Source organism: Papilio xuthus, unplaced genomic scaffold, assembly GCF_000836235.2.
Source record: "Papilio xuthus unplaced genomic scaffold, Pxut_1.1 DF828952.1, whole genome shotgun sequence".
Taxonomy (NCBI): Eukaryota; Metazoa; Arthropoda; class Insecta; order Lepidoptera; family Papilionidae; genus Papilio; species Papilio xuthus.
Genome location: NW_013529697.1, coordinates 4,684,006 through 4,707,333, shown reverse-complemented (window position 1 = coordinate 4,707,333; position 23,328 = coordinate 4,684,006). Strand labels below are relative to the sequence as shown.

The 23,328-nt window shown below is 32.8% G+C and overlaps 4 protein-coding genes across 6 annotated transcripts; 1 reads left to right on the top strand and 3 right to left on the bottom strand.

The window, feature by feature from the left end:
* Nucleotides 1-343: 343 nt before the first annotated feature.
* On the bottom strand, nt 344-7,039 carry Patsas (palmitoyltransferase Patsas). Of its 3 annotated transcripts, none has more exons than XM_013323253.1 (9): nt 6,001-7,039; nt 4,323-4,519; nt 3,990-4,164; nt 3,762-3,861; nt 3,249-3,514; nt 2,748-2,990; nt 2,311-2,546; nt 1,942-2,197; nt 344-1,858 (listed from the first exon to the last, which is right to left on the bottom strand). In XM_013323253.1, the coding sequence occupies exons 2-9, from the start codon at nt 4,454-4,456 to the stop codon at nt 1,667-1,669; spliced, it is 1,602 nt and encodes a 533-aa protein (XP_013178707.1). In that variant the 5' UTR covers nt 4,457-4,519; nt 6,001-7,039; the 3' UTR covers nt 344-1,666. The 3 variants fall into 3 exon arrangements, with proteins under 3 accessions (XP_013178707.1, XP_013178697.1, XP_013178716.1); XM_013323243.1 differs by lacking the exon at nt 6,001-7,039 and adding an exon at nt 5,261-5,530; XM_013323262.1 differs by lacking the exon at nt 6,001-7,039 and adding an exon at nt 5,081-5,225.
* A 737-nt stretch (nt 7,040-7,776) lies between these two features.
* LOC106123962 (ELAV-like protein 2) lies at nt 7,777-9,797 on the bottom strand. The gene has a single exon (XM_082930814.1). It carries the CDS (start codon nt 9,763-9,765, stop codon nt 8,860-8,862), a length of 906 nt encoding a protein of 301 aa, XP_082786940.1. The 5' UTR covers nt 9,766-9,797; the 3' UTR covers nt 7,777-8,859.
* Nucleotides 9,798-11,446: 1,649 nt separating this feature from the next.
* On the bottom strand, nt 11,447-20,763 carry LOC106126119 (proton-coupled amino acid transporter 1). The gene is made up of 6 exons (XM_013323589.1): nt 20,286-20,763; nt 19,815-19,992; nt 17,241-17,598; nt 16,425-16,600; nt 15,794-15,966; nt 11,447-12,177 (listed from the first exon to the last, which is right to left on the bottom strand). The coding sequence occupies exons 1-6, from the start codon at nt 20,545-20,547 to the stop codon at nt 11,939-11,941; spliced, it is 1,386 nt and encodes a 461-aa protein (XP_013179043.1). The 5' UTR covers nt 20,548-20,763; the 3' UTR covers nt 11,447-11,938.
* A 275-nt stretch (nt 20,764-21,038) lies between these two features.
* Nucleotides 21,039-23,026, top strand: alc (5'-AMP-activated protein kinase subunit beta-1). The gene is made up of 5 exons (XM_013323614.1): nt 21,039-21,567; nt 21,685-21,831; nt 21,962-22,093; nt 22,272-22,370; nt 22,626-23,026. The coding sequence occupies exons 1-5, from the start codon at nt 21,250-21,252 to the stop codon at nt 22,770-22,772; spliced, it is 843 nt and encodes a 280-aa protein (XP_013179068.1). The 5' UTR covers nt 21,039-21,249; the 3' UTR covers nt 22,773-23,026.
* The last annotated feature ends 302 nt before the right edge of the window (nt 23,027-23,328 follow it).

The following is a 23,328-nucleotide window of genomic DNA, read 5'->3' as shown; positions in this document are numbered from 1 at the left end:
TTTTTTTTTTAGTTAAATCTGATTAATATCATTTTTTCATATATTTTGTTGACTATAAAAACTGTTAAAATCTTCGGCACAAAATTAATTTTTAGTAGAAATCTTCCATAAAAATTGACGTCTTACCAAATGTCCTTCCGATGGATATCAAAAATTGTTACAAATGTAGCTTTTTATATAAAATAATTTCAATTAATTCAATTCTTTCATAAAAAATAATTAACACATTTGCCGATTCGTAAGATGAATTCACTTACATGCGAAAAAATCTTAGTAACATAGATTCTGTTAATATAAAATTGTCTTCGATTTTTTTGTCATCGCTTTTTATGCATTTTCATTGTTATTTCACAAGCCAGTATTATCTACAGATAATTCTATTTATTTGTCTATAATTTTATCTAAAAAAGATAATTAGATACGGAAGAGGAAATTAAAACGACATAAAACTGAGGCATTAAAATTTTAATGTTTATAACAATTAGAATAGAGTCCCACATTTGTATACCAGAAAAAGCTATAATGATAAAAATATTCTTTCAGGACGTAATAATTTTGTATTTAGTGGCCGTTTATTAATTACGTGATGTTATCAACTTTTGAAATCCCTCCCTGGCGATATCTGGTTTCATATTAACCTTCACCTTAATTAGTTAGAAAATCACGTGATATATTTTGCACCTTCCCGTGATGTTCCGTGATTTTTTCGGATCCTCTCGAGGCTCACGTGATTGATAGACGATTACTAGCATTGCACTTTTCAAATATACGTTATTTTTTAATTCGCTTGGTAGAGTTTGAGATGGAATCAATGTCTACATATAAATGTAGTGTGTGTGTGTATCGTGTTACACATAGTATCATTCATGAAACGTTGTGATATATTTAAGAGGGTAATTAGAAAGTAGACGCTTTTTTTTAAGTTTGGATAATTTTCAAAATTTTATTCATAACCAGCGTAATATCGATGTGCTTAACATGTAATAGTTACGTAGATGTACTTTTGCTTGTGTCAGCTATAAATTCACATTATACTGAGACTGATGTAATATTTGTGTTTTATTTAATGCATTTCCCATACATCCCATAACCCTGTTTTACATAGCAAAGGCCGACTTTGTAAGTTTCTTGACTATATTTTAAAATATCTCTGAATAGTCTTAATACCAAATATATCGAGTTTTTAATCCTGATAAAAATGCACTTAAGACCTAAAGTTTACTGTAAAATTGATATTTTCGTTAATACCGCTATGCTTTAATAGACATCGAAATTTCAGTTGACATTTTTAGACACAATTCAGTTAATATGTTTCTCTTTTTATATCTAATTCTTGTGCAAGGCGTTAAATAAGCAGAAGTAAATTACACATTTTAATACGGTGCTCTAAAATAATCAGCACTTTATTGTGATTAATGTATTTCATAGTCCCGCAATCACACAATTTTTAGAGTCCTTTGCAACGAATGCTTTGCAAATGCTCCTGCGCAGCCACTTCTTAGCAAAATAGCTATAATTTTAGCAAGTGAGGCAACTGTCTTATCAAGCATTAAACTGCAAACTTAGTCTTAGCATTCCTGCTGGTTTGAGCCTGTTGTGACAAGATGACAGCTTCCTTTGCCTTCTTCCGTGACAGGCTGCTGTCGCTTTGTCAGCGCACTTCGTATCAAATGCTCTCCTCATAGAAGAAGTCATGTTCATCGTATTTATCCGGGAGACAGACGAAGAACTCTATGAAGTTCATGATAGGTCCTCGTGAGAATGGATTCTGGTAGCGACCTCTCTTGTCCCTCAAGTAAGGATATCGTTTGTAGTTAAACATTTCGTTAGTAGTCAGGTTCATGCATGCGTGAAGAATCTGCATACAAATTACAAAAGTGTACAACAATTGGTATTAAGTCACTGAATAAAAATTGTAGTTAAATCAATAAAAGTACTCACCGATGTGCAAGTAAGAATCCAACCGAGCGCGCAAAACGTTATAGCTTCTAAAAGTCCAAGCATGTACAATAAACCAAAACCCTCTAAAAACAGACAATAACAGGCGAAGTATATAGATAGCGTGCAGTTTATAGCAACACTCATTACAAATAAAAAGAACCACATTCGGTTTCGAACGCCGATACAGTTGTAGATGAAAGGGCAATGATGGTCGAAGTACGCCACACAACGTTTGCAAATCCGACAATGTTTAGCTCTGAAATGAAAAATTATATCAATTAGCTAAAGAGACAGTAACAGAATCATCACCATCAGGGCTTAAGCTATATAAGGCTTAAGTGTGTAAAATAATATTTGCTAGTTCTATACCTTAAAGGTCTTAAACATCGACAAGTATGGCACAGACGTGAGAGGATGACATTCCGTTTCTTCCACTTATCATAGTAAGGTATCTGTCGGATCGCGCGGTAGTATGTCTCAGAGTTCTGCGGGATGTAGCCGGGGTCGCGCCGGTTGGCGACCACCCAGCTCAGCCACATTATTACATTCCAGTACAAAAAGAAGTAATGTGATAGACGTAATGTATTCCATGTTAGAGGTATGCACTGAAATTGGAGAAAATCATTATGGGCTAGATTTTTTTTTAATTATAACCAATGAAAAATTTAATTAATCATTTTTTTAAGAACCTAAAAAAAATGTTATGGCTAGGGAAAATTTTCCTAAGCTAAGTAATTAGATTTTTCATAAAACATACAATGAATATTAATTTATGTGGTTAAATAATTAAATAACTTTGTTATTACCCGTATTATATACATCGGATAGCCCCACAGCAGGACGGAGACCAAGAAGAACAGTAAAGGTCCTTTCGAGTCTCCCGCGCCTCCGAACAGCAGCGCCCAGAGCTCAGAGAGTGGCGGCATCCAGTGCGATTTCCTCTTCATTTCTTTCTGCAGCAGTTTCACAACCTCAGCGTGCCGATGACTCTGCGCCAGCATTAACGGTGTTTTTCCATTCTTGTCGCGGGGTTCTAATTCTGCTTTCACCTATAATAAGGAAATGATTACAATTTAAAAACTTGAATCATTTTAGAATTGCCTGTGGAAGATGCAAAGAAATTGTTATAAAGTTATGATATAAAGATGCAGAAAGTAGAGCGAAAAGCCGGCTCGACTATTTTTTAACATTAACGCCTGTTAAAAACTGATGATGTACCAAATTATGCAAGAATACATTGCTATTATCGATCTTAAATCTTATAAAAAAGTGAGAAGTACATATTGTGAATGTTCAGTGTAAATTACCTTTTCACATAACAATCTAACACACGTAAGGTTCCCGGAAAGACAGGCGAGATGTAAAGGTGTTGATCCGAAGTTATCCGTGCAGTGTAAAGGCACGCCGGAGTATATCAGTAGGCGCACGAGATCGGCGTGGCCTTTGTAGGCGGCCCAATGCAACGCGGTGTCTCCGTTGATGTCAGAGAGACGCGTCGCCGCGCCCATACCCAGTAAATACGCCGCGGTTGCTGTCTTGCCGTACATACATGCCGTCATTAGCGGGGTTAGACCTGAAATGAAACTTATTGTAATTATTAGGTGAGCTTGAACATGTAGATGTTGTGATGTAAATTAGGCAACGTTCGTGTAATGTAACGCCTGTGATAATACGATTAGCAAATGTACAAAATGCTAGAAAATGCGTCCGACTATGAAAATGTCAAAATGTCAGCAATAATCTGTAAATATTTCATGCTACGAATATTTTCAAACTTCTTAATAAATGTTAACAAACTTATTGATGAAAAAACATTTGACCTTTAAAATCTGCTGCATTGACTGCGACCCCTGATTGCAACAGCACTTGGACCACAGAGGCGTGGCCCTTGCGGCACGCCCAGTGTATTGGTCTTGGTCCCTGAAACAATTCAGTGGAAAGGACATCTTAGAACTAAAGACAACAAAACATATCTATATTAAGAACTCTAAGAAATTACACTAAAGATTTAAATTGTGTAACTATATGTAAAGAGGTGTATTGTGTACCTGTGTTCCCAAGCACGAGAGGTCGATCGGTGCGCCACTCTCGACGAGGTAACGCATTACGGCGACGCTGCCGTCAAGAGCTGCCCAGTGCGCTGGCGTGTAGCCGTGCTGGTCTCGCGCACTGAGCACCTCCACACCCAGCTTCTCCACAACCTTCTCTATCTCACAAACTTCACTGTAAAAGATACAACTTTACTGCAAGACTGCCAGAAGACACGTGTTCACATTTTTATATACTTTACAGCTTTTAAAAATGCATTTTTTAATTAAGTTTGGATGCCATAGCACGAGAGTTTAGTATTATTTACTTTAGAACTCTGTGTTTAACTATACCCGGATCGTACAGCCTCGAAGATGAGCTGATGGAGATCCGAGAGGTGCGTGAAGTTGGTAGTGATGCGTGGAGGCGCGGCGGGTGTGTCCGGGGAGAGTGGGGAGCAGGCGGGCAGCGCCTCCTCGGCCGCCATGTTGCAGGGGGGCGGCTGCGGGAGCGCCCACACTCCCCGCGCCGCCCCCGGCCTCGGGTACACCTTATACATTAAACCAAACACTATAGATTTGCATCTATATTACAGTACATATTAGCAAAAGAACAGCTTTTCTATTTAGGGTTGCTATTAGAAATACTAAATTCAGCTAAATGTAGTTGATATGTTTACTTCGTGCTTGACTGAAGGTTATTAACAGGAATAATTAACCCCATTCTAAGGAAAACTTAACCTTGAACAAATTGAGGGTAGGTAAAACTAAAAAGACACAGGACGGTAACAACGTATACTACCTAAACACTAAGTTATATGGCTTGCGTACAAATTATAGGTTTTCCCATAAAAATTTACCACATTCCTTTTGATTTATACAATATTCATTAACAGACGACTTCATTTTTACGACGACTTAAAAATTTGTATGAGTAGGAAAATAACACTGACTAATTGTAAAATATGGAGTAAAAGCAGCCTTATTTCGATGAAAGATAAAATACGTCATCTTTGTATTGGGAAAGATAATTAACATGTAAATTAATTAACTCGACTTTAAACGTTTTACCAAGACAGAATGAATTTATAGGTTAGAACATATAAGGTTACCTAGGTAAATCTATACGTTTCTATATTCTATAGCACAAATTATTGAAACTCTATGAAGCAACGCCGCACTGCGGTTAAACAACCGCATGACGTGTCTATATCCGTTTACACTCGACCGATTTTTTTACTTCACCTAAATATTGGGTTAAAAACATTTCATTTACCCCAATCTGTACTAACCATTCAATTTCACGTTCACTTTTAAAATAATAATTTAGTCTTCCATTACTATCGCTACGAATTGTACAATAGTATACATCAAGTAAATAAAGTATAAAATAATCTAATACACATTACTGTGTCGTATCTTATCCTAGAAAATTACATTCCAACTTTTAGTGTGGGCGTAATGGTAGACGGTTTGAAATTACGACTAATTCCGTAATTGCTCACACAGCGGCACCGCTAAGTCGAAATGGACACTAAACACAGAATGTCAAAAACATTTGTATGTACCTTATTTATACCATCATTTTTACATTTATTCTTTAAGAACTATTTTAAATAAGAGGGAAAGATTATTAATTATTTATAAGTTGATAACAATTTAAAAAGGCCCAAATATTACGTACTTTATCAGCGATACAAGTATTTGTTTTAGATTGATGGAAAGAAAAGTATGACAACCTAGTACCTTTATGGATTGGTTTTATGCAAACTTTTCGCGGTATATATTTTTGCATTGTCCACATTATTATTTCTCCAAACCACTAGATGGCGCTTTAACATTTCTTCCACGGCATGCAACCAACTGCCGTGCAAATTGAAATAAATCTGTACTACAAAATGCGCATTCTATTTTTTTCATTTGAGCCTTTACTCTAACGCTACCTTTTCACCCTTGGACTTAAAGTCAGTTAACTCACAGGTCGAGTCGGAGGATCTGGATGTGTTAAATTTAACATTTATGTGAAAAATACCTTGCTATTCACGGCGAGGCCGACGCCGACCGCCGCCGAACCTGTATTCTCTCCGTCCGCCACGGCCACTGCACCTTAACACCAACAATCAAAACTCCTCTAGACCACCAGCATTCATAGAACACACAAATCTTATAGTAGCAAAGAACGTCCACTTGCAGCGTCAAACAAATGCTACTGTCACTCTATTGATTCTTAAGTCTATGGACATGCGCCGTACTGGCCTCTTGAAGCGCCATATTCAAATTAATGGAAATCAAAAGTGACAATCAAATCATTAACGGATTAGAAAAATTAGGTTTAATGTTTGATCATATTGAAAGTATGTTACTTGTTTTCATAGAATGTAATTACAACGAAAATTTTCATGATAAACATGGTACAAAGTCTCTTTGTGGTCGTGTATGAAATTGCACGACGTGTTAACAATGACTCACTTTCCAAGAGCATTATTAGTGCGGTAATTTATGTACGTATTACAACGGATAAAAAACAACATCTATTTATTCTTGTATCGGTTACAAATCCGAGCTTTAACATCGATAAGGTGATGGTTTTGTAATTAAAAAAATTGTTCACTTGTAATAATAAAAGAACGGACTAAACGTTCAAAAGGAACGGATTATCTAAGCCTTTACAAAGTTACACTTCTTTGGTTAGCCATGTTAAAATTCACTATCCACCTATTTATGTTGAAACTATGATCGCGTGTTGTATTGTGATTGCATTACATCGGAAGTAAATCATTTTTCAATACTTCCGTGTTGAAGTGAAAACGTTAAACGCATTTACTTCACTCTTATATTAAATATATTTTAATGACAAATAAAAACTGCTATTTAGAATTCAAAATAGCGTTCTTTATACTCACACTTGGCCAGCCGACTCACTATACCCTAGTCACCTTTGATTAGCAAAAAGTTTTATTGCTAATGAAATTGGGTAGGCTCTGAGCCCATTGGAAATATGACCTGAAGACACAAGATAATGAAGTTAAATCCATTAGTTTAAAATGGAATCATCTTTGCAATAATTAATTTTTTGTTCGCTGGTTGTGCAAAAAGTGTTTACTCAATTTGTTAATAATTAATTACAAGCTTCCATATAAATTGTAAAAATGTTCCTTACATTATGAAACAAAATTAGATCTTACTAATTTTGCGTCTGCATCTTTGAAATATCAATCGCAATTTAGTACATTATTTGGACTGCAGATAAAACGGGTCAAGGAGTCAGGAATACGAATGATTTAGATAATTCATTAAAGTATTGCACGTTTAATAAATACTATTGTAATTAACCACTAAATGAGGCGTTGATTTATTATGCGACTGATATTCTAACCCAGTTGTTGCTATCTCGTGACGTAATTACATCATCGTATTTGAAATAAGGTTGCCGGTTACGAGAACAGACAGTAAGCTACCTATATCGAAATATTTCGAAATCGAGAAACCAAACTTATTTTCACGATACATTTGTAACTGTAGAGGTTAATAACCTCAAGAGGGATTTATGTTTATATCTCTCGATTATTTCTACTGCCGAAAATAAACTTTGTAAGTTTTGTAACTGATCGTGATAGCAATTCTTGTGCTTTTTTTTTTAAAAAAACTTGATTCGTGAAATAACATGTATAATCTCTATGTATATTATTTTGTCACGTGTATACTTTTATCAAATTGAATTCGAATTCGGTTGGTTGAAATTATGAAAAAAATCAAATTTAAAATTTATAAAAATCATTTTTAATGATTATAAATTGATAAATGTTAGTGACAATATACCATAAAATTATTGCTTCATAAAACAAAATTATTAATAAATATTTATACAAATTTTGGACAACATCAAAAACCGAAACTTAATTTTACAATTGTATAGTGCATCAAATCCAAATTAAAGTTTATTATATACTCGCTGAATTTACACATATATAGCTGTGTAAGAAAAACAAAAGTTTTAATCTCTAATTATAAAAATATACAAAGATTATATAAATTTTGAAATACATGCCTATTTATAAGATATGGGAAGAATTATTGTAATCATAAAATTTTTCTACTAAAAATTTACTAGGGTGCAATTCAATAAAATAAAACAGGACCTATTTATAATTAAATAAAGGCAGTGTGTTATAATACAAACATGTGCTCTTATTCAAATAGATCACAAATGTATGACGTCAGACATCAACACATACATTATGAGCTATTTCAATACAAACTGCATTTATCATCATTCCAAATAGAAAATACCCCATACAAGTTGTAGACAATACAAAGACACATTAAAATTGTGAAAATGAACTTTAATTCAGCAAATTTTTATACTAAATGTATAAATATGATATAATCTAGATTTCGTTTTCACTACCTAAATAGACATCATGTTATAAAAAGTGTACCACTAAACCTAATAGCTGATTAAACATCTCATTGTGGCTTAAATTAATTAGATCTTGTAGAAGCACATTCTTTATAAAGATTGATTATACTTAAATAATAAAAAAAAAAATCAAAGCACATAGCTCACAACTGATGTTGAAGTCCAAATAACATACATCATTACAAAATCTTAAAATCCTAGTAAACTTGAAACATTTAACGAGCAAACTGAATAAATTATTATTCATAATAAGAAACAAACTTAACAATGTTGATAGCTCAAAGTAATATAATATTTTTAACAAGAGTCAACAGACTTCACAAACAGTAAGTGCACTCCGGCTCCCATTCCAAGCTCCAAACTATTTCATTTTGTATCAAATGATGCCAATCAATGGAAAAGAATTCAATCATTTTGTCTATTTATTACTGTATTGATATTGTAAATTGTATAAGGCCCCAAATTGTGACATTATCTCTTTTGCGTCTTGAAACTAATGGATAGAGGTTGACCATGGACGATGTAACCGTTCAGGCTTTGTATGGCCATCGCTGCCTGATCGTAATTTCTCATTGTTACAAAACCAAAGCCTTTGCTTTTATTAGTTTGATGATCCTTAATTATCTTAACAGATACAATAGCACCATATGGACCGAATAATTGCCATAAAGTCAATTCCTCTACTTCAGGAGCAATATTATAAATATAAATAGACCATGTACCTGGGGAGCCATGGTCTCCTAAGGCGTTCATGTGATTAATCCAATGATAAGGCTTCACCAATGGGTTTTTAGAAAAATTATTGTTATTGTTTTTATGTTTGTTTGGATTACTCTTATTAGCATACTTAACAGTTAATGGATGCATAAATCCAGGAGGAGTAGTGCCGTGGATACTCTGGATGGCTCTCTCAGCCTCATATTGGTGTTCATACAATACAAAAGCTATGCCGGCGGCAATACGAGAATTGACTATTTTACCAAATTGTGCGAAAAGTCCATGTAAATCCTGCAAGGTCAGTTCATTAGGTAAATTACATACATAGAGGTTCCAGTCCGCTTCCGGTTTCGATGGTGGTTTTAACTCTGGATTGAGCAGCGCGTGTGACACCTTCAGAGTCTTGTTCTGCATCAGCAGACCATTGAAAGCCTTTCGAGCTTTGACTGCATCTTCAGGACAAGTATACTCGACGAAACCATACCCTCTGTTCGCTATCAATTTACAACTTTCTAATTTACCCATGGTTGAAAAAAGTGAGAACATCATATCCTGCGTCATAACTTCAGGAATGTAATTGACGATAAGCTTCGTTGGTGATTCGTCAGGGCCATATTCGTTATTTCCATGACAATTACCGTCTTGACACGATTCCGACATTTTTTAATTGTTGTCGCCGAATGACATTTGGCATAAGCATTGCCACTTTCTGTATTACGTTCCGAAACATCATAAACTTTCTTTAACAATATTTGAGAAAACAAACGAAAATTATTAATTTGCAAAATCAAGATTCAAGATAATATAAAAACTAAATACTTTTTGATAACAATTTTTCATACGAAGCGAATAACCTAGACAGTAATTAATAATTATAAATTCATAAAATTATTTCACATTATGTTTGTTTCCTGAGGTTACAACCACTTAGCCGCTAAGTCTTAGCACCACAAACTATCTGGTCCGGTGGGTCCGGTCCTTTTGTTACTGTAGTAATTTAGTCATGTGTAGTGTATGAAATTGCAACAAAAGTATATTCTAGTAGAATGATTTACTACTACCACGGATACGTTTTTCTATAGTTCCACAAAGGTCGCCACATCGAAAATGATGGCAGTTCGAAAATATGTGAACTAAAAAAGTTATCTTGATAGCATCATGTTTGACCACTAATGGGGTGGTAGCTGCACCGGATAATGTTGCCATTTTCACATTTTCGAAATACCAGAAAAATCATGTGTGGCGATTTAATTGCGAGATCATTCCTTATCGTTTAAGATCAATTTAAGGAGAATTCGCTACGATTTGTTATTGCAAAATATTTCTTTAAATCTATTTCAAGTTTACGTCTTATTCATAATATTGGGAAATTACACACTCGTGTCATGCTGTCATAAAATTTATTGCCTTAAACTGTTAACATAAATACATGATTTTTTTGTAATTTTAATACATATACACATTTGATTACACAGCGTAGATTTGCAACACATTTTGTCAATTCATATATAAATATTACTCTATACACTTGCAAGCTCTTAAAATACGAAAATAGAGCTAAAAATACAATTAAACAATTTTTGTTCGTTACAATCGTAGATAATTTCAAAAGCGCGTAAAATACACAGCACAATATTAATGCGTATTAAGCTTGTCGATTTTTTTTTACTTATTTTTTACCTTTTATTATGGTAACACCGGAATCAGCGAATATTATTTGAAATATAATCTAGAATATTATATATTCAATATAATGTTTGGTAACTGTAAATGTGCGTTTTCAATAAACTTGTGTCACGTGTTTCTTGTATTACGTCATTGGTAAATTATTACCTATTTTGGTAAATTAAAAGTATCATTTGGTTCTAAAACTATTACCAACTTGGAATAAAATTTTCAATTATCTTATAAAATAAATATTCAAAATGGTAATCGTGTTTTGGGATGTAATATAGAACATCATTTACATATTTAAACTTTCAAATTTATGTATATTTAGTTCTATTAAGAATAAATAGACGAGTTAATAATTATCAAATATTTGTACCTTTTCGTTTTCTTTTTGATTATTCTTATTTTTCACATATCGCAAAAGCTCTAAATATATTATACTAACATATCTTTTTAATATTTCGCAATTTTTTTATAATTCAAACGACAATAATTGTCCTACTCAATTATTAAGACGTAATAATCCATTATAACTATTTAACTGCCATTTTGTGAAAGCGATAAAAATATTTATTAATTAGTCGAAATAAAATATTTTAACATTAAAATAAATCCATTTAAAAATAATAGTAGTAATTGTGCTATTTTCATTTCAAGTTTTAAACATTTGCAAATGTTGTCAGTCGAAATAATATAAATGAAGTGACAGATAGAATAATTTATCTATGGTTATTCAAACGCTTTAAAAGCACTCAAGACAACATAAAAATTATCACTACTAAAAATAATCATTTGCGTAAATAAAAATTATCATATCACAGTAATCGTTACTTACATCAAAATATTAACAAAAATATATTTATAAAAGTAAATAAATAAATCTTTAACATATACACTTTGGATCAGAATTAACTCGTACGTCTTATTGCGAAGCGTCATATAATATATTGTTTAATAATTTAGTTAAATATGTAACTAATATTTTATGATAAATATTAAATTTGTAATACTTTTATAAGGGTTCTCCTAAAAAATACATTCTGTGAGTACATATTGAACCTACACCTAACAGCTATGCGTAAAATCTCAATTAAAAACTAGATAAAATTATTGTCATTGTACCATTTGACTGAATCGGAGATCTGTATCTTTTGTCTTTGGTTTACGGAGTTTGTAGTATATTGTCTATGCTTGCGTAAGTACCGAAAGCAAAACCGGACACACCGAATACGATAATTAGTACATCTTTCCATAGTTTCCAGTCATCTTTGCCGAGCCTGTCTGGCCAAAACGTTATGATCTCGATGAATGGCGGGAAAATGATCGCCAGAGCGGAACTGCTAAACGCACCCACTAAGGAAATAATTCCACTCAGATTAGGAATAATTGCCGCCAACACAACTGAAAAAAATATAGGTTATAATTATTAATAAACATTTTTCACAGTGCACGACAAATTTTACAATCTTCCAGTTTACGATTCTTGAGACATTTCATAAATGAATAAGGCGACAAAATTCAAGTGTGTATTTAAATGTCATGTGTAATTTTGGATTTTTTTTTTTATAAAATGTAGCTTTGTTACAAATCTTGTAACAGAAATAGATTTAGGGCAATAAAATCTCCATATTCACGAAGAAATATCTTAAAAGATTTTCCTCGTTAACGACATTAACAGAACGAGTTCTGTATGCGATCAATTAAAAAAGACAAATATCTTATCTATCTATGTACTCTATCCACAGATTCGCAAATTTAGAACGTAATAAGAACAACGACCCGATTGAAATTAGAATTCTGACGTTCGAAATAAATTAAAAATAGTTGCGCAGTTTGAATGTTCTTAAGATATAAACAATATGCCCCGTTAGATGTGTAATTTGACGAGTTAGTCGTTCTTCAACGTAGAACGAAGTCAATGCGATGATTACTGAATTGAGACGGCCTACATACGGTCTAATACCGGTGAAAGTTAACCAAATTGCTACTCAACTCGTCATATCTAGTAACTAACGAGCTATGCGACCCTTTTGTTATTGATCTAGCTTTAATAATAGCTGTCGACCGCGACTCCGTTCGCGCGGAATTAAAAAAACCTTAATTAGTAGCCTATGTGTTCTTCCAGACTATGTTCTACATCTTTGCTAAATTTCATCAAGATCCTTTGCGCCGTACCGAACGTACCTTTCTAACATCCACACATCTGGTCTTTCGCATAATAATACTAGTAGTCGCCGTCCGCGCGAAATTAAAAAAAAAACTTTAAAAGTAGCCTATGTGTTCCTACACACTATGTTCTACATATGTGCCAAATTTCACAAGAATTTCTATTGGGCCGTCCCGGAGATACCTTCTCACAAGCATCAATCCATCTCATTATTAAGATTAAGTGGATATTGTAAAATAGAGATTTCGAATTTCTTTTATCTCGTACATCCATTTCAGAATTAAAATCGTACTCAACTATTGGATGTGTCGTAAACCTTAAGGTTACAATTTAGATCACTTGAAATATAACCGTTTTTAAGGGTGCATTCGTATAGCTCTAAGATTGAATCATAGTTGCACACATTATAAATATGTAGACGTCGTTAAAAGGCCTTGAACTACAATGCCAGCCAAAATCAATACTAGTGACGCCAGCGAGCCATTAAAATGCAAGCTTTTATCTCCCTACACGATTATAAGACATTTAATTATGCATTTTTTCGATGTCGTAATAATATTCTAGAATTGTGATAGTTATTTAAATTGCATACATATTAGAATTTTAATTATACCAATATACGCAAACATGAACTATGTATATTGTCTACGAGCGAGTGGCCACCTAAAAACACTGAAATAGCGAGGTGACCGTTGTCCATAGACATGCGCAATTGCATAAGCGTTGCCTACCTTTAATCGATGGAGGAGAGGATGCACAGAAAGAAAATATTTTCCCTTTCCATGCATCCTCTCATCCGGAAAGTCCACTTCCCATCCTTTCCTTATAAGAAAGAGAGTGGGAAAGGAAAGAGGACTATATAAGGTCTCCGGGACGCACACTCATCAGATGAAACGCGGAATTGCTTCTACTTCACGCCTGTCTTCTGTGTGGTCGTGGTATTTCACCGGGCGAGCCGGGCCAATTCTTGCGAAGATGTTAAAGCGGGCTCTACCACTGGTAAAAGGTAAGGTATCTCCAGAACAACATATCGGATCACGATGAAATTTAACATAGATTTACAGCATAGTCTGGAAGAACACATACAACTACTACTACTATTTTTTTTTAATTCAACGCGGCTACTATTTTTTTTAATTCCACGCGGATGGAGTAACCGACGACAGCAAGTAATGTATAATTTTTTTAAAATATAACAAAGTTATAAGCTAAAATGTGTAATATTACGCGGAAATATACGTGAATTATCAACTTGACATGGATCGGTAATTAAATGTCATATGATAAGAACGTTATTGTCATCTGGGGACAGGACAGCCAGATTCCATTAGCCTTTAGCAAATTACTAGATACGCCCCCGACAACAAACAATATTTTAGCTATAAAAATTGTATGGCGTGGTTCGTTTTTCTTAACTAATATTGTAAAATGCGAATGTTTAGATGGATGGATGGATGTTTATTAGAATGTATCTGCAGATCGGTTCAACGGATCTCGATGAGACTTGGCATGGATGTAGAACGTAGTCTGGAAGAACACATAGATTACTAATTTTTTTTAATCCTTAAAGTGGGAGTCGCGGGCGACAGTTAGTTTTCTTTATAGTTCTATTTTATTTGTTGCTATTTTCCTCTGAATTGTAATGTTCGAAATGAATTAATCAATTTTATTTTATATATTTGAACTTAATGAAAATTCTAACCGATCATATGGTGAGTTTTGTTTAAATTTCGCTATGATAAAAAGTATTTTGTTTTTCTTACTTATTTATACTTCAAATAATATGTTAAAGTTTCATTAGCGTCTAGTTACTGTAATTGATAATACAGCGTTGAAAGCAATAGATAACCTTTTGAGTCAAATTATTACATATTTAGGACAATTAACGAGTTTTGTTTCAAGATTAATTTGTTCGTAGCAACGATTTAAGCAAAATAGTGACGTGGTAATTAAATTGTTTATAAGTAACTAGCTGTCGTACGCGACTCTGTCAGCACGGGATTAAAAAATAGATAGTAATCGATCCCAGACCTACTGAATATGCATATAAAATTTTATAAAAATCGGTCAAGCCGTTTCGGAGGAGTATGGTAACTAACATTGTGACATGAGAATTTTATATATGCGATAATATTATATAGCGGAAGTGTTTGTTAGTTTAAACGCGCTAATCTCAGGAACTACTGGTCCGATTTGAAAAAATATTTTTTGTTGGATAGTCCATTTATAGAGGAAGGCTTTAAGCTTTATAAATTTACGCAGCGAACGATAGTTTTTTTTTTTAATTCCGCGTAGATGGGGTCGCGGGCGAAAACTAGTATAAGATATACAGCCAAACCTGGATAAGCGAGAAACCTGTATAAATCCCTTGGACTCTCGTTTATTTCAATTGTTTTATCTTCCATGAAATTACCAATAGAACATTTATAGCGCGCCCTAAGTATTACTTCATTCTATATCGCAGTAACAATATTTTATTACTTGAAATGAAACTGATGACGTAGTTATGGGAATTAATCTAAGTAAAGAGTAAGTATCTATTAAGTGAGCTGGCACATTTACTTAATGGAAGTTGTATGTATTAAGTATTGCTGTAATACTTCCGAAATAATTATAAAAGTTTATAAAGCAGAGTGCAAAAGATGTTCTGCTTTGAAAAAGAAAAAAAGATTTTGTTCGAAGCAAACTACAACAATTTTTTTTGCTTACTTTCACGTAAAGTTAGTATTAACATACTTAAGTAAATGGTTGGTTCTAAATCTAGAGATATATTATATTTTATACGGAGATTTCGGTCTCAGAAACCCACGGTGAGATGCTATTGTAAATACATTGAATAAAAAAACTTACATGTGACAAATACCAAAACGACTCTTGTCGCTGCTTCGCCGTGTTTCAGAGCATAATCCGAAGTCAATTTAGATTTAACATACGGCCATACAATATTCATGGGCACGTAAAATTGTAAGCCGAAAGACAGGAAAATGGAAAAGGCCATCACGGCTCGTACGCTTTGAGCCAACCTAAAAAATATATAAACGTGAAATAAAATAAACAGATTATAAAAATACGGCTTCCTAATCTTTTTACAGATGTACAGTCTTAATGTAGGTAAATTCAGAGTAAAATTTTACTGAGGAATTCTAAGGGCATTTTTTTTTTCAAATTCAAAATTTCTTTTTATAATAATTTGGCAAACTTTAACGTAAAGGTCTTGGTCCAGTTCCTTTTTTAATTTATTCCGCAACAATACAAGCGCAAATTGTACCTGAAAATTAGCTTTAATAATTTTTCCTAAATAAAAATCAATATATTTACAATTCCCTTAGCTTTTATTGTCATATTGAACGTAATAATTCAAACGGATAGTATTAATTCATGACCGGATGATATATCCGGTTAATATGATGCCAATTACCTAGACATACTGGCATAAATATAAAATTAGCTTCTAGAAACATTTAGAAAAATGTATACTTACAAATCATCCGGTAGGTTCAGAGTGATACTGCCATGCACGTGACTGCCGTATTTCAAGTATCCAAAGAACCCAATAGAAGCATATAACACGGCAACTATCACCATGCCCGTGTTAAGCACGCCGTTCCATCCTCCAAATGCTTCTGGTGTCTTCATATTATTCTCTAAAGGCAATACCTAAAAACAATCTTAATAAATAAAAATACAAATTTAATATTACAATTAAAAAAGAAAATATTACTGCGGTTACCGTTGGTTTCTGAGATAAAAATCTCTGTATAAAACATATCATTTGGCGAAACAGAGATAACGATATGTTTTGAAGGAGATTTTGGTCTCTAAAACCCCATGGTTATGAATATGAAAATAGTAAATTCAAGGACTAATCGTACATCAAAGCAATAAAACACGCGACGTATTTTTGTGCCGCTATTCAAAATTTACGAAATTTGAAACGAATAGATTTTTTCAAAATCGACATCAACGAGTTTATTAGTCAAATTTTATATAACAAGTTATTCAAGTTTTGTAGTAAATTCCAAATTTTTAGTCATTTTGGTTTACGATGGTGAACTCCGAGTTAATATTTAATAAAATATGTACCTTAAAATGATCTATATAATCTATGTTACATAAATACAAATTGCATCGGCTATTAAACTTAAACGAAGTTATATCCTAATCTTAGGATACCACAGCCAAAAAATCTATACAAAAAAATATAGCATCTCCTTTTTAGAGAGAGTAGGAATCAATACAATATATTCTTATACAAGTTTTGTTATTGAAATTCACAATTAATGTACAATCAACTCACCATTCCAATGCCCTCAAACGCAAAGATAGCGGTCCCAAAGTACAAAGGTAACTGATGCCAACTCGCAAACGCTTTCACAGTACTGGTGTGGGGTAAATTTTGCAATATATAGTAGAATGTTACCATCAACCCCCAAGCTGTCATTATAGAAGCGACCAATGACACTGGAGTTAGATACTTTAAATTCTTCACCATTGCCAAGGCCAAGAAACATGGAAATAGCAATACTAGATACGTATGTACGCTCAGATTGATGTGAAATATTTCCAACGTATCCTGAAGATTAGTCGCAACAAACAAAAAATAAACACAACAAAATCCCAATTGTGTTATTACCAAAAATATATTTACTATATTCCTGAAACAAACATATTATATATAGATAAATATGTCATTTTCATTTCATTTGCAGCAGTAAGGATGTGATTAATGGAGACAGAAATTACATCGTTTATTGTCGTGATAAGTTACCGCTATCAGTGAATTATTATTGCATAATTTGCTATGTATCAATTGAACGGAAAGTTTTATTAAATAATCGTATTGAATTTATATTCTATATATATAAAAATCAATTGCTGTTCGTTAGTCTCGCTAAAACTCGAGAACGGATGAAAGGATTTATCTTATCTTGGTCTTGAAATGTTCGTGGAGGTCTAGGGAAGGTTTAAAAGATGAGAAAAATTCGAATAGTTGCCGGTAAAACGCTTTAGGAAACCTTTTTTTTTAATTACGCGCGGGCGTAGTAGGGGGCGACAGCTAGTTCTTTATAAATTGTTATTGAGACAAATACATGTTACAAATGTAATAAAGTGAACAATAATATTCTTCCTACTCGTTAACCTACAAGCAAATGTATATTTACGTTAAGTAAATTTGTGCTAAACTTTTCTATCTCAAATATAACTAGTTGTCGCCGGGCTCTGTCCGCGCGGAATTAATAAAAAAATTAATTGATAGTCTATGTGATAGACTATATTCTACATCTTTGCTCAAGCAGCCATTCTAGAGATACTTTAAACAAACATCTATCCATCCATACATCCAAATCTTCGCATTTATAATATTAGCAAGAATTATATATATTTGATTACAGTCGATTAATCTCAAAATAGGTCGAAGTTACATAAGTAAAATCTAAATGATTCATGAAGAACTCTTATGTCGGAGTTAAGATTTGATGGAGAATTAGAAAACAATTTACCTAATAAATTAACAAAACATATCTCGTATGTTATTTACACGACAGTCTAGTTCATATGTATATCGTAATTTTAACATTTAATTACGACAACTGCCTAAATTACAAATACAAACTAAATAAAACTAGCAATGCACTCCTTATCTCTGTGAATTAATTACATTCACACCGCAATCTGTTTCAGTCAACATCAGTACGATTGATAAATGAACAGTTCAAACACAAACAATATATTTTCCACTCATTATTTAGGTTGTACAAAATCTTCCACAAACAAAATTATTTATCTCGAACATTAAAAAGCGTGAGTTGAACTTTGTAACGATATATCGATTTATATTTTTTTACTATTTGAATTGTATCGATTCCACTAATTTAGCTTTTGTTGTAATGATTCGTCGTATTGTTATAAATTGAGGTTCAAAAATATATTATGGGTTAGAGCTAACAAGGTATAGTTGATAAGTTCGCGCTAAAAATCTTTTATCTGTTTTTGATTTGGTCCTTTAAGTCGTGTGTTTTAAAAATGGACGTCATTAAAGAAATTTTGTTTCATAAAAAAAATAACGGTCTAAACGCAAACTCAGTGGCAGAAATTGTCTCTTGTTTATGGTACTGATTCTACAACTGCTAATGTTGAGAAATTATTAAACAAAGTAAAAAAAATCATATTGGGCATGCTGGATCTTTTGAAACATCGATAAAAGCACAAAGATACGTGGACTTATATTTAAGTTTTAGTTAGATTATATTTATATCTGTCTAATTATATTTTGTTATAACGAAAATATGACAAAATTTAAATAAATGTAATTGATAACCTAGTGGTCAAATGCGTTTTAAAAAGAGATGTAATAGATAAATCACTCTACAAGGTCGTTGACAGGAGCTGGTAATTACACAAAAACCGTCCGGGCATAGAATAACGACCGTCGAGGTGGTATGACTACATTTTGAAACTTATTCGTTCTGTATCGGCTATTTTAGTACTATTATTAATAGTACTTTTTCTGATTGGATTTCACATACTCGATTAGTTCTCTCCAGTTATTATAGCGACTGAGTTTTTCAATACTCATAGTGAGCTATGAGTCTTTCCCTATGTCGGTAGTTGTGATATATTTTTTCCTATTTCAGAACGTAAAACTGATTTGAAAAATAACATTTTTCTCCGAATTAAACCCCATCTACGTAATTAAGTCGTATATTGACCTAACTCGCCGTCAAGAATGGCTTTGTATTATAAGTCTAGTGGGTGAAATATAAGTACATAACACATAGGCCTGGAATGGAATCATTTTTAAAATGAATATGTAATGATGATACATAATGTTTTCGTTATTTATAAAATAATTATTTACAAAAATACTTACTTCATTCTTTGAGAATGCGGTCGTAGTGCTACTGGGCCCATGGCAAATGCATCTTCAACTACTTCTGCAAAACCCATCGCCGGTCTTTGATTTCTTACACAAAGCTCCGTTGCGCATTGAACTAATATATGCATGCAATGTGTGCAAATAAATCCCATAAATAATGTACCAAAAACACCTAAAAAATAATATTTATTATATATAATAAACGTAGTAGTAATACATAATAGAATTTGTCTTACGTTTAGGTATTTACAATTTCAGAGGAATTTAGCGGTGACGTGCAATTTAATTTAAATAAGTACCATGATTTTTGTAAAAAACGCAACTATAAGAAAAACATGGTTTTACTCCAATATTATCGAATGTGGACGTAGTGCGACTGTCCCTAAATTATTATTATAATTTATGCCATCGATATCTATGCCCATTCTTTCTTATATAATAGAAATATTATTTAATTTTACCTACCAAAATATAATCCCGCATTTTTAAAGGCGTCAGGCATTGCTAAGATACCAGTGCCAATATTCCCTTTAAGTAGGTGAATCATCGTATCGAAGTTCGAAGTGGGATGTTCCAGGTGCCTTTCTGATGCAGGATGGTACACATTTTTCACCTTTTCGTCCTTTGGAGTAAGGATAGGTCCAGTCGCTAATTCTACTGTTTGAATCTCGTTATTATCTAGGGGACTGGTTGGTCCTATCAGCAGTGGTTGTTTTTCGTCGTTCATTTTTATGGGTGTTAAAATCAATTAAAGAAACTCATTACTCTCATAGACTCTTATCACATCATAAAAATTTATCAACTTTCTTTTAACGAGAAAATTACACTAAACACGATCGACAATTCGCAATCGACTGACGTGACGCGAGAAGTGAGACGTCTTCTCCTGACGCGAGTGCGAATGCGATGGCGCGATGCCGATTTGTCGCTGCATTGCGAAGGCTCCCGAACCTAGACGAAATGGTGATCGATTTGTTATGTTGGTATTGTAAGCATTTAAAGCTATTTAAAATGTTATCAAAGAGTAAATTTTTTTCAATGTTTGTAAAAATAAAGGCTGATTTAAAAACTCTGAAATTCTGGTACAGTCAGTTTGATTTTGTCTAACCAAAAGTCGTTTTGGTGCGAGTTTAACGTAAAGCTCTCGTAATCATGCCAAAACTTTCAATGATAACATCAAAAGGAAAAATAGTCGTTGTCTATAATACTGCTTTGTCAATGTCATTGTCAAACAAAATAAAACTTATTTTTCCATGGTTATAGTGTTTTAACTTAATAAAATAATGTAGATATTTAACAGTCTCGTATTTATATTTTGTTGATGAAAACTTCGATTTAACGGTTATTAACAAAAATTCTATAGATGGTTTCATAATACTCTTCGTGAATCAGTACAAGGTTTTCTTGTCAAGTGTTCATTGTCATTAAAATGGGTAATGCGGGAAGTAATCAACCTAAAGAATGGCATAAGGATAATATATCTAAGCAGCTTGATGCGCCATCATCACCGAGTAAAGAAGGAGAAGCTTTTACATTTGATAAACGAACTGACGATGACCCAATCGGCCGCGATGATGACAACAACATTGAAGACGGAGCTCCTTATTATACGAAGGCAGTTCCTGAAAGTAATGTGGAATATCAAGAATCAGCGGATTTACCAACTACATTAACCGACGGTAGTAATATCATTGACGACATCAAAGTTTTACCTACAGTATTCAAATGGGATGGTGGTGGAAAGCAGGTATATTTTATGCAGGGTCTAGTGATTTATTTTAAAAGAGTTGTCTAGTCAAACTCTTATAATATAAAAAATAAAGATTTTTCATATTCATACTAAGTATATATTCTGGACTTACAGGTTTATATTAGTGGTACATTTACTGACTGGAAAACAATTCCTATGGTGAAATCTCATGGTGACTTTGTCACTATAATTGATTTACCTGAGGGTGAACATCAGTATAAGTATTTTGTTGATGGAGAATGGCGTCACGACCCTGGTGCGGTATGTATTGTAACAAAGTTAATAACAATCTACTGATGTAATTATTACCATCAGAAATTATGATTTACATTGTATTCTTCAGCGTATTCCGTCAAGCAAGAAATGATCCTTAATCTTGTTCTTTTTACAGAAAGTAATAGATAATGGTATGGGTTCTAAAAATAATTTGGTTACAGTAAAATTGTCTGATTTTGAAGTATTTCAAGCATTGGCCAAAGATAGCGAGGGAATCCACAGCGGTGCACAAACTGAATATTCACAGGTATCATTTTTACTATCACTTTTCTGATTAAAAAAAATATTCAGCAATGATAGTAGTAATTTTAATGTAATTAATGCTTAAAAAATATGCATTTTGTTTATGGTGTATTTTGGCTTTGGATTGGAATAAAATACAGTTTGTTCAATGTTCAAATTGACCAATATTTTTTTTTTTTCAGGAGATACCACAGTCTAAGCCGTGGGAGAAAGTAACAGGCCCTCCAATATTACCACCTCATCTTTTACAAGTTATTTTAAATAAGGACACTCCACTTTCGGTAATTTAATATTATTTTACATTATAATGTATTCAGCTTATTACTGAATCAATTATTATGTTTTGGCAATTTTTAATTATACTTTTAAACCAATTTCTTTCCGAATTCTTATCAAAATAAGTTAATAATTTTTATTCTGATATAAATGATCAAATATATAACGATTGAGCAAAATAAATTAAGATGAAAGTTGGTATAAACAAAAAAATCAGATCATTATCATCAGATTTACATATTTAATATTTTTTGTTCCAGTGTGAGCCTACATTGTTACCTGAACCTAATCATGTCATGTTAAACCATCTTTACGCATTATCTATAAAAGATGGTGTTATGGTGCTATCTGCTACTCATCGCTATAGGAAGAAATATGTTACGACATTGCTTTACAAGCCTATATAAATATCTGTTGTTAGTAGAATAGTAAAAATGTAAAATGCCCTGTTTACATAATTCCAGTACAGCGGCAGAATCCACCACTGGATTGTAAGAAAATTATAAAACCACATTGGATCCCATATAGGTTATTCAGTTATGGTTTCAATTGCTGGACTGGAATGATGTAAGCTGGATATTAAGATATTTATTTTATGCTTGGTGTAATGCTAATTGATGTAATTTAATTGTTTTCAAACTATTAAAGGCAGAAGTCATAAGAAAGTAATTGGTAGTGTGTATATAAAATAACAATGGATTTATGTAATATCTGAAATCCTGTTGTAACAAATATTTAATGTGATTATGTAGATTATATAGAAATAAGTATTTGATCTTGAATCTGTTAGCTTTGTTATATGCCTTGTGCAATGTTTGACATAATTTATTTCAGTTTCTCCTTAATAATAGGAAAGTAATAGATAACAATTAACTTTTTTAATTGCATTCAATTTTATTAATTACATTTTTTAAATAGAATGGAATTTCAATAAGATGATGATGGATCTTTTAAAGTGGCCTT